Below are 10,942 nucleotides of genomic sequence, written 5' to 3'. Positions count from 1 at the left end.
AGATAGGAACAATTGTGATTTATATACCTGATTTTTTTAGTTGTCTTATTTTTTATTGGTTGATTTTGTCACACAAGGATCATCAGTTAAATCAACCCTTTAAACTTGATCCAATGAATGATATTTGATCTCCTTGTTTTTAAGACTTTGGTCTTAAAAACTTTTGGGCCTCAATTATATATACATTATAAAATAGTAAGATATATAGGAGACAAAAAAAATTCGAGGTTATAATCCGGAGTAGGAACTCCGGAACAGAGACCACAACTCTAGAATGCTATCTTCCAGAACAAGTGATCTTTTTATCAAAAAAAAATGTTGGTTATTTTTGTTAAAATGATCATTTATAAGGGTTAGATTACTCAATTGAGGGTAGGCCCATGGGCCTGGGCGACTACCCCTAGCCCCCAAATGCCAAAGGGCCCCCATTTTATATTTGTTATATAATAGCAGCCCACTAATTTTAAGTATGTTAGACAAGTTCTTTAAGTCCCAATACTATGATGCGTTGATCCAAAAGAGGGAGAGTGGGAGGAGTACATGGCATGCGTCCAACTACCAAGGTGACTAAGAAGGCGTCGTGACTCTTTAATAATAGAATCTATGAAAAATTCAAACGACGTATCTCCAGAAGCAACAATTGATTTTCATTCTTCTATTTCTTATTTAAGATTCAAGATTTCAAGTTAATCTAGTTCTTCTCATTCTCTTCTGATTTTCTGAATTCATCCACAACAACCATTAGTGAATCGAACATTATTTTATAATTGAGACACTGATTGCTTCTCCTTTTTTTTCACGATTTCAGGAAACTTGAAACTCTATTCTTTCCCTTCTTGTTTTCGATTACCTTTTTCTGAAATACCATCTGTGAATGGGAAGTTAATCTAGTTATCCTATTTATTTTCAGAATCTTACCTAGAGACTAAGATTTAGGGTTAGAGGTGAAATTGATTTCTGATAATCTAATTGTGAATCTTTGTAATTTGTATGCTCTATCGTTTTTGAATTTTTTTTATCTTTTGTGAAATTCAATTTTTTTATGAAGTTATGCAAGTTAGAGACAATCGAATTTAAATATGTTTAGACAATTCTTGAACTCCATTTACTTAATTTTGATTTCTGAATGTCAATTTTCTTAATTTTGATTACTTAATGTTTTTTTTTGAAAAGATTGATTACTTAATGTTAATATTCTTAATTTCGATTTCTCTGTCTTTCATATGTTTAGAATTTTTTTGTCGTTGTATTGAGTTTTTTCTAATTGCTTATAGGTTATTGATCACAACCAACAACATGTACTATGTTATTTATTTTTTTAGATAACCTAAACAAATATAGAATATGATAGATTTATATAAGCATTTCATCTTTCTAGTAATTTTGTACTTCTATCTTTCTATGAAGGCATTGTACTTTTAGAATTTCTTTATTTAGACATTAAACTATCAAAAACTCATATAATAATAACGTTGGACCTTTAGCTTTTCTATTCCATGGTTGTACAAATTTAAATGTATTGTTATTATGTGTAAAAATAAGTAATATGGAATATGTTCTATGTCATTGTCTCGGAAAATGTCTTTATCGTCCATGGGTGATACTTAGCATGGCCCTCAGAAAATGTTTTTATCGCGAAGGGCCCTATTTTTCATTTTGTCCCGACCTTAAATTGTCTTGGATCGAACCAGACCCAATTTCCCTTATTTTTAACATGGAGTGTAGTATAACGTTTCTATATTTTTTTTATATCGCTTAGGTTTTCGTACTCTCCGAGAGATTAAAGTGTTTTTATTTGGAACTATATTTTGAAGTATACAACGCCTATTATTTGTTATCTTTTATGTTTTTCTCTAAAAAAAATATACATTTGTTGTTACTTTTTAATTAAATAATCAGTCATAAAACGCATGTCGGCATCAAAATAAAATAATAATTGGAGATGCGGGGGAGTCATAAAACGCATGTCGGCATCAAAATAAAATAATAATTGGAGATGCGGGGGATCGAACCCCGTGCCTCTCGCATGCAAAGCGAGCGCTCTACCATTTGAGCTACATCCCCATGTTGTTTTTTATGTGCCAACAAACTTTATTAATAGTTGCTGGTATGCAAATATTTATGTAATGCTGGCTACGTTGCTCATAAATTTTCTAAAAAAATAGATTCCTAATATTCAATCAACTACCTTTAATGGGAAATTCAAACATACAAAATATACAAAACTCTTTTATAGGCTTATAGAAAAGAAAATTTATGAAACCACTAATCCGTTACTATAGCAATGCAAAATATTTGCCAAACACTAGACTTTGATAAATATTTTGTGATATTGCCAATTTTTTTGTTAAGAACTCTCATAAACTATAGTTTCAAAGGAAAATAACTAGGCTCAAAAATTAACTTGATATTGGTAAAACATTAACATAAATGAATAAATGGTGTTAGGCATTTCAATTGTTATATTTATCTATTTATTGTTATAAAATCATAAAAGAAATGGTAAACCACATTATTTGACCGATTCAAGGTCTCACGTCAACCCGTCTTAAGGCCTAAGTGGTCGTTAATCTGTATGATTTGAAGTTAATTATGGAATACTAATATTTCTTATGCCCGTGTCAAATGTTTGAACATTGAATCTTTTGTGTGGGATTATGCAACTCAACCTCTAGGCTTCCATTGCATGGAAGTATTATAAGTCATATAGGTTAATGGATAGGTTTTTGTTATCATTTAATCAGGTATCTAATGATTGATCTTGTACCTAAAGAATTATATGGTTATTATTTTTGCTAATACTCAAGCAAGTATGTTTAAATTAGGTAACTGATGATTGATTATTGACTTGTAAAACAACCATGTTTAAATTTAATCATTGTTTGTCTGGTCTAGTGGTAATGATTCACAATCGCTTATTATTCTTTCAGATTGTTTGGACTCATTTACATCGAAAGGAATTGTTCATTTATGATTTAATTAAAATTTATATATAATATTAAATTTGAGTGGTCTTATGAACAATTATTTTTTGTTCCTTTAGATATTTGTCATAGTACTTTGGCATATTGCCAATTTTGGTCCCTTGACCAGCTGGTCAGTAAGTGGGTGTGTGGCTTGCATACTGGCTTTGTTCATGTGTTCTTCCTGTACAACATATATTGCCAATTTTGGTCCCTTGACCAGCTGGTCAGTAAGTGGGTGTGTGGCTTGCATACTGGCTTTGTTCATGTGTTCTTCCTGTACAACGTATGATCCACCGCCTTAATAGCTCGATAACTTTTAAACAAACAAAAGTCAACGCTTCTAATCTTCTCCTCTGATGGTTTCCCAAAGATGTACAAACCCTTGATTTTTCATCTACTTAGCACTCCACCAGATAACAATTTGTTTCCCCCCTTTTCTCCAACAAAGTTGATTGGCCACAATTTATTTCACCGTTGGTTCTTGATTTTGAACAATCTCCATTCCGCCTATGATTTTGTTATCCCGGGCGAGACTTTCATACATTCTCTAACACTTTGATTCAGTTGTCACTATATTATGCTTTTAGGGTTGAAACAACACAGTGGAGAAGAACAACAGACCCCAGAATTTAAAATCAGATTCGAAAAAAAATACAGAAAGTGAACGCAATTTTATACAACTTGTATTCTTCAAGTTCTGTTGCTGAGTAAACTTTCCTTCTCTGTCGATTTCTCCTATCAGCTTTGGTTATGCATTTTATTTTGTGATTATTGTATTTGGGCTTTTTTGATTATTTCTTTTAGCTCTCTCATCAAACAAGAAAATGAAAAAAATTACCCTTCAAAAAATGGAAAAATGACCCTTTAGATTAATTGCCACAGCACATTAATTTTTAATTTTTTGAAACGTGATTAAACATATTTTGTTAAATTTGTAATTCTCTACTTTTTTTATTTTCTTAGACTCGTTTAAATTTCTACTTTTTTATTTCTTAGATTTTTATTTTTGTTTTTTTTTAGTAGCTTAAGTTTGTAATTTTCTATTTTTTTTTTTTAATTTGTTACTTGTTTACATCGAAAGGAATTGTTCATTTACGATGAAAAAAATTTAGACGCACAGGGTATGGAATTCAAAAACAAATTAAGAAAATGGAGATGCGGGGGATCGAACCCCGTGCCTCTCGCATGCAAAGCGAGCGCTCTACCATTTGAGCTACATCCCCTTCGTGCTGCTCCTTATATAACATTAATTAATTACTTAGTTAATCTCAATTAGTGATAGAATTTGTGAATAGAAAATTCTAATTAAGTATATCACTCGATGAAATATTTGCCATAATGACTAAAAACCACTTACTGAACTCATATGAAGTAAAGAATTACTTACTGTGTTAAAGAGTATTATGTTGCCTTTATAAAAAGCAAAAATAAAGGAGAAAATAATGATAAGTAGGATGCCTAAAATGTATAATTATGTGTGTTATAAGAGACAAAATAGAGAATGCATAGAGACCGGCTGTCAAATTTGGTGTAGCCATTCTCCATTGGTAATTATAAACAAGTACGTCAAAAAAATATTTGAGAATTAGAATGTGTTTTATTCAAGAATCAAGATCCTCTTTGGATTATCGAATAAGCCATTATTACATTATAATCCGAGAAAAACAATAATCTAGCCACATTGTCTTAAGGTTAATATTTCAACAATTTCATTATTCATCAAAATCGTCACCAGATTCACAATGACCACTACATGAAATCGAATATATTTTTTTTCATACAATCCACACTTTTTTTGAAGTTTAGAACAATAGCACTTAACATTTCTTCAACGTTTTTGAAGTTTAGAATAATATCATTTAACATTAAAACGTTTAAAACAATAGCACTTAACATTTCTTCAACGTGGCCCCAATACAGGGGAAGAATTTCCAAACAACGATATGAAATCACTATTTGTACAACTTTCTCGCTAATTTACTTCATAAATGTCAAGTAAAACAATGTATGCTCTCACCATTTCTCTCTACCTTAACATAGGCCAAATATCCAACAAAACAAAACCCTCTAAACATCTCCAAACATTATACAGCCTAAGTAAGTATACAACAAAATTCCAAAGATTCATAACACAAAACACAAGTAAACGTTTCAAGACACAGGGAAAATCTCCGCCTGCAAATTAGGCGCGATATTTTTGACATGTAACCAAGTCAACTGCCAAAAACTATCTGACCCAACCGAATCACTCTCAACAAGAATTCCATTACCTTTCATCACAACCAAACTCTCCTTCAAAAGCTCCATCACTATCTCATGAATCTTATCACTCGTTTTCCCCCTAATTTTCACCTTCATAAACCTCTCCAAACAACTCAAAACCCCTATCCACACTTTACAAACCGACACCAACCGACACAGACTCGGTAACGAATACAAAAACACATTCAACAAAAGCTTCACCAATAAAACAACCGTACCTTCCATGTTCCGATACTCTTTCGTTGACTTTTCTTGCACGATTTCTAACAACTCACTCGCTAAAGTGAAAACCACCAAATCGAAACACTGGGCCCACATTTCGTCTTCAAGATGAATCCCGTCTAAACCCGTTAAACACTTTTGCAACGTGAAAACCGCGTGATTCCTGATTTCTTCTCGCGGGTCTAGACACACTTTTTTTAAACTTTGTAATAATCTCAACCACATTTCTCCAATATCTTGATACACTTTATCAGCAGCTTCACCTTCTTCACCTTCACTAGTGGCACGAGACCATTTCACTAGACAGATAGCCGATCCAGACATTAAGTCCAATGACTTAAGTGATCGAGACGTTTCTCCTACGCGTGACTCGGCAAACTGCCGAGCTGCATTGACACATAGGACGAAATTTGCGGGGAGGAGATGTGTGCCTTCAAACATGATGAATTCTAGGGTTTGGAATCCGGGGTCGGAAGCTTCCGGATGACATGCGGTGATGGAAACAAGAGAAGTGATTGTACGCCAACCGAGGTGGGATTTTATCTGTCGCGCGTTTGCTTTTACTAAACGCATGATTTCTTGTGTGATGTGTTCACAGTATGCATCGGCTACACGTGCATCGAGTTTTAGGATAAGTTGAAGGGATTTTAAAAGGTCGTCTGTTAGATTCTCCTTGTAAGGAAGAAGTCGCTGACAAATCCGGATTAAACCAAAAACCGCTTTTTCAACTAAAGTACTCGGCATTACTGCTGACTGGACAATATTTGAAATATAACCGAAAACATTTTCCCATAACAGCATGATTCTGTCGCGGTTGTTTAACGTCACGGTGATTAGTAATTCCAGACAGAAAACCGAAGCTTCTTCGTTTTTGTTTTGGCCCACGGATAAAATGAGAGCCCGGGTGAGATTCAAAAGAGAATCAGATTGAAGAAACTTACTCTCCGTGAAAATGTTATTCACATGACAACTTTTTACAGTTTCGACAGCGCGTTTGTGGGCTTCGAGATGTTCTTGAGAGGGTTGTGGGGCGGGTTTTTCCATATCGTAGTAGAGAAAGTCACTGAACCGGCCCATGAGGCCCGATGACTTTCGCGAATGGGAAGCAAGGACAGCTGGCGGTGGCGGTGACAGAAGAACAGATTTTCCAGGATCTTCGATTTGGTCTGAATCGTTAGCTGTGTCGGTTGCTAAACGGGTCGGAAGAAGACCGAGTTTGTGTAAAGTCAAAATGCAGTCAACCGTGTTTCTCCAACCGGACCTTATGTAATCACCATAGGTGTTTGCGATTGTGAAAACACCGATGGTTGCTTTCATAGCTTTAGTATCGTTACCGAACGCGAAAACCGGTTCTTCCATAGACACGGGAGTTAAAAGGTTTGTGAACTTGGATAGAGCCACGAGTAACCCGTCGATGACATCATCGAGCTGATAACACCCAGCGATCTTAGCAACTTTTAAGAATCCGTCTATACATGTTTGCAACACGTCATCTTGTTCCACAAGATCGAGAACCACTGATAAAGCAGCGAGAGTCGGGCCGGACAAAATAGCAAACATTTCGTTGTTAATTTGTTCGCCCGAATTGCAAACGATATACGGAACGGTTTGTCTTGATTTGTGAAGGAGCCCGACCCAGTTATCATGGGTCATGACCCCGGCACCCTGTGCCGGGGTCATACGGATCTCGTTTTCACAAATCGAGCTGTACAGCTCGGAAAGATACTCGCGCGGGAGATCATTCCCCCCGTTTATTCTCCGGTTGTTTCGGATAAAATCTTCTTCGGTCATCTTTTTCTTCACTTGTGGACTGTGTCTGTCTGTGTTAAGTAATATTAGGGAATAAGACAACAATAGTGCGGCGTCTTTGTTTGCGAATATATCCGGTGATTGCTCGTAGAATTGATCGGCGAAGGCCTCGACAAATCTCTGAATCTTTTGGGCTTCACCGGGCAATCTAAAAGTTTCTAGAAACACACGTAACGCGATGTCTAAGTTCATGTCATGAAAATCAAACGTTTTAGCAAATTCTAGAAGGACATCGACATTGAACCGATCGTGGTTTCCCAAATAGTCGCCAATAAGAATCTTATCCAATCCGGTTGTGTACCTTAAAAAACACGCGACACTTACCGGATCAAGTGTATCGGGTAACATACGCATTCCTTGAAGAAACTCAAGACCCTTTTTAGGATCCGTATTGAAATGATCCGACCCAACTGATAACTTTTTCTTCATGTGTTTCGTTTTATGAATATACGGTACCCAACAACCCGGGTTCTCATAATTTTCACATTTCACCTTCCAAAATGGCTCATTTTCAGGATCTGGAACCGCATGTTCCGATACTTGAACTTCACAATTCCCAGTGATTTTTTCGGAAATGCAATTTGTCATGGCGATTAATCCTTCGAGAGCAAGAACATGAATAGCGGTCAACGGGGTGTTGACCGGAAACGCGCTTTTTGACAACAAGTTGACTAGATCTTCAAAGATATTGCTACACGAAATGTCGCAATCATAATTGGTGTACATTTCATAAATAAACATCGGTTGCCTACAGAGATCAACAATAGTTTCCATGGCAACTTCCTGTTGTTGATATTTAGCTCCGTGTTTGTTTTGCGCAATTCTCATGAGCACAGAAGAAAAGAAAGCTTCCAGTTGTAGCTTCAGCTTTGTTCTTAGAAGATGGTATAGATTCAAAACAATGCTACACACAGTAGAAAGAATCAGCGGACTTGGGGACAAGCCAAATTGGATTAAGCTATGGAAAAGATCATTCTCCACTAAAGTCAACAACTCAGGGTGTTGACCAAGAGAGGCGCCACCTAACTCGACCACGGAGTTAATTAATCCCAAGGAAAATAAAGGAACATCTTCATCGTATGATAAAGAGTTTGACCTGAGACCGGGACCCACTCTTGAATTCTCAACTGCAGTTAAAAGAGAACAAAGAAATTGGAATATTTCCACCATGCATGGAACCCCGTATGGTTCTGTTGTAAGGAAATCCTTTGTGTGACCAATACTTTCATCCACTTTAACTGCAAGCATATCAAGATTTGTAGCACCTTCAGTTTTTGAACTAATGTAACCGTTTTCCTGTAAGCAAAAGTGTAATTAAAGTTAGTAATAATCTTAAAAAGAGAAAATTAATGACCTTTAATCATAGGGAAAATTGTAGGAAATAGCAATGTACTTTACTCTTTTTACCAATATAGGATAAACATAAAGTACATTGTGAATTTTGGTAGTGAGAGTAAAGTACGTTGCTATTCCCCACAGTTTGCTATTAATGATATGTCATTACCTTTTCATTCAGATGTGGTGTAGCAACATTGGGAAGATGTGAGAAAATACATCTGACTAACTCATGCAAGGTCTGTCTTGCTATCCTTTGTAACAGTTCACCTTTTGAGCTTGCTTGATGAACTATCTGGAAACACGTGTTGACCATGTCACATACATGTTGATTACTTAATTTAACAGATGCTTTGTTCTTCATGCAAGCAAGGAGAACTTGAAGTATTTTGACCAATACGACTTCTTCAGATGCAGGATCTGTTACTTCAAAGCGACAGCTTGTGACTGCATCAATGATTTTATGAAATGCATCGGCTACATTGACAGTGTTTAGATGAAGGACTTCAAGGGTTATGAATTTGTAGATTGAAGATAAAGCAACACCAGTGATTGGTGCACTGGTTTCATCGGATTGGATTACATCTAAAAAGGGTTGTAAATAGAGGATGGGATTGATGGTGTGCCATTGGGTTTGCCATGAGAAGACTTCTCTTCTTATTTCTTTGAAGGATTTGATAAGGGAACGCTCTATTTGATCTTCATCTTCAATATATTGAATTCCCCACCTTACGTTTCTTCTCATAACTGATAAAACTGCACCAATTTCGGTATTTATAATAAATGCTGAAGGACTTCTGAGAGGCGTGCAGGATGTGTCCATGGGTTCTTGAGCAAGGGTAATGGCTTCGGATTCTTGACTTGGGCACCCCATCTTTTCAAGCATTGAGATACTGTTATTGATGAAGTTTACATTGAACTCTTTATGGGAAAGAAGAAGAGTTCTGAAAGTTCAAATATTGAATAAGAACATGATGAAGTCAGATACATTGTAAGATTGGAAGCATATATATTTCTACGCAAAAGAGTTCATTAAACAAATTCATGTGGCCCTAACTTTCCATGTAAATGATTTAATAACAAGAATTACAGTAATTTCTCCATGTCAATTTTGGTCAACCCTTAAAACCACCAAAAGTCTCATTTTGTAACTGATGCATTAGAAGGTCTGAGTGTGAAAACTTAACAGTCTTATTGAAATATACTAGGAGATTTCACTCATCATTTTTTACAATATAATAACTAGTGAAAGCACAAGCTTTCTTCAGAGTAAGCTACATTACTAATGTGCAACATTCCATCAACTAACAGAATCAGGTATTCTGTATAACTGTAATGTGGTATACCTATCCTTGTGGGAGAATTGTCCCAAATGCAACATCAAACAGAATCCTTTTATCTGTAAATTGTTCACGAAATGAAGCCATAAAAATCCTCCAAACTCTAACCTATCACCATTCCTTTCCCCTATATTCAGAGCAACTACCTATTAAGTATAAATCAAATGTAAACTTGCTAATTCAGCACAATGCACGTATGCTGCCAAATAAAAGCTTCTTATGATCACATCACTTCATGTGTCTAATACGTACAATTAGTCAAACTGAGCTAATTAGGATAAATCGTTCTCGATTACATCATATTAAGAACCTCGGTCCTGTTGTAAATAAGTTCAATCAGCATAAAACACCGAAATCCTCACCATATTCAGCTTAATCAGCGACTTCATTTGATTTAATTATAAAACAAGCATCTATCATTACAGATCCCACGCTATCAATGTTCAACGATTTGCATGACCAAATCAGATTTCATCAATCGACTTAAAACTGTGACGTGATTCATAAAAGGCATAATTGAACAGCGTAGATCGGGGAAGACAAAGAAAGAGTTTACCGTTTTCAGCATCCTCCGATAAGGCGAGAGGTATCCGACAGTGACGGGTACCTTGCCCACTCACAGGGTGATGATATTGAGAGCTGAGATCTTCCTCCTGATTCTGTGTAACAGGAAAAGCCAGATGTGTTTGCAGAGATCGGCGTCTAGCTCAGGGTTTGGCTTATTTCTCTTTTTGTTTCAAGTGAATTTTCAATAAAATCGAAGTAATGGGCTAATTGCGAAAATACCAAAAATGGAGAGTGTATAAGATAAAATATGAGACTTTTAAAACTTATAAAATAATCATATATATTGTGTTAAATAGTTTTTCAAAAAGAGATTGCAAAATTATTTTTTGGGCTGGTCTTATTATGAAAACTAGGTGTGAAACCCGTGTATTATACGTGTTTATTAAAAAAAAGTTTTGATAACCACAAAAAACATGTTCATAAAAAAATAAGTATTGATTG

General features: G+C 35.5%; 1 protein-coding gene and 2 non-coding genes across 3 annotated transcripts; all 3 read right to left on the bottom strand.

Moving 5' to 3' along the window:
* Positions 1–1,991: 1,991 nt before the first annotated feature.
* TRNAA-UGC (transfer RNA alanine (anticodon UGC)) lies at positions 1,992–2,064 on the bottom strand. Its single transcript has one exon. It is a non-coding gene; the product is annotated as a tRNA-Ala (tRNA).
* A 2,052-nt stretch (positions 2,065–4,116) lies between these two features.
* Positions 4,117–4,189, bottom strand: TRNAA-UGC (transfer RNA alanine (anticodon UGC)). The gene has a single exon. It is a non-coding gene; the product is annotated as a tRNA-Ala (tRNA).
* Positions 4,190–4,839: 650 nt separating this feature from the next.
* Positions 4,840–10,702, bottom strand: LOC145087665 (ARF guanine-nucleotide exchange factor GNOM-like). Its single transcript, XM_079025678.1, has 3 exons — positions 10,491–10,702; positions 8,764–9,538; positions 4,840–8,555 (listed from the first exon to the last, which is right to left on the bottom strand). Exons 2-3 carry the CDS (start codon positions 9,478–9,480, stop codon positions 5,118–5,120), a joined length of 4,155 nt encoding a protein of 1,384 aa, XP_078881804.1. The 5' UTR covers positions 9,481–9,538; positions 10,491–10,702; the 3' UTR covers positions 4,840–5,117.
* Between the last annotated feature and the right edge of the window lie 240 nt (positions 10,703–10,942).

This window comes from Lactuca serriola, chromosome 2, assembly GCF_051521515.1.
Source record: "Lactuca serriola cultivar US96UC23 chromosome 2, Lser_US96UC23_V15, whole genome shotgun sequence".
Classification (NCBI taxonomy): Eukaryota; Viridiplantae; Streptophyta; class Magnoliopsida; order Asterales; family Asteraceae; genus Lactuca; species Lactuca serriola.
The sequence above is the reverse complement of the archived record's forward strand: the minus strand, read 5'-3'. Positions and strand labels throughout refer to the sequence as shown.

What these genes read in the sequence shown, in the direction of transcription:
- LOC145087665 (XM_079025678.1), bottom strand. Translation starts at nt 9,480, where the DNA reads ATGCTTGAAAAGATGGGGTGCCCAAGTCAAGAATCCGAAGCCATTACC. An exon ending in CACCACATCTGAATGAAAAG is followed by an intron (nt 8,556 to 8,763) that starts GTAATGACATAT and finishes TTTTGCTTACAG; the next exon opens with GAAAACGGTTACATTAGTTC.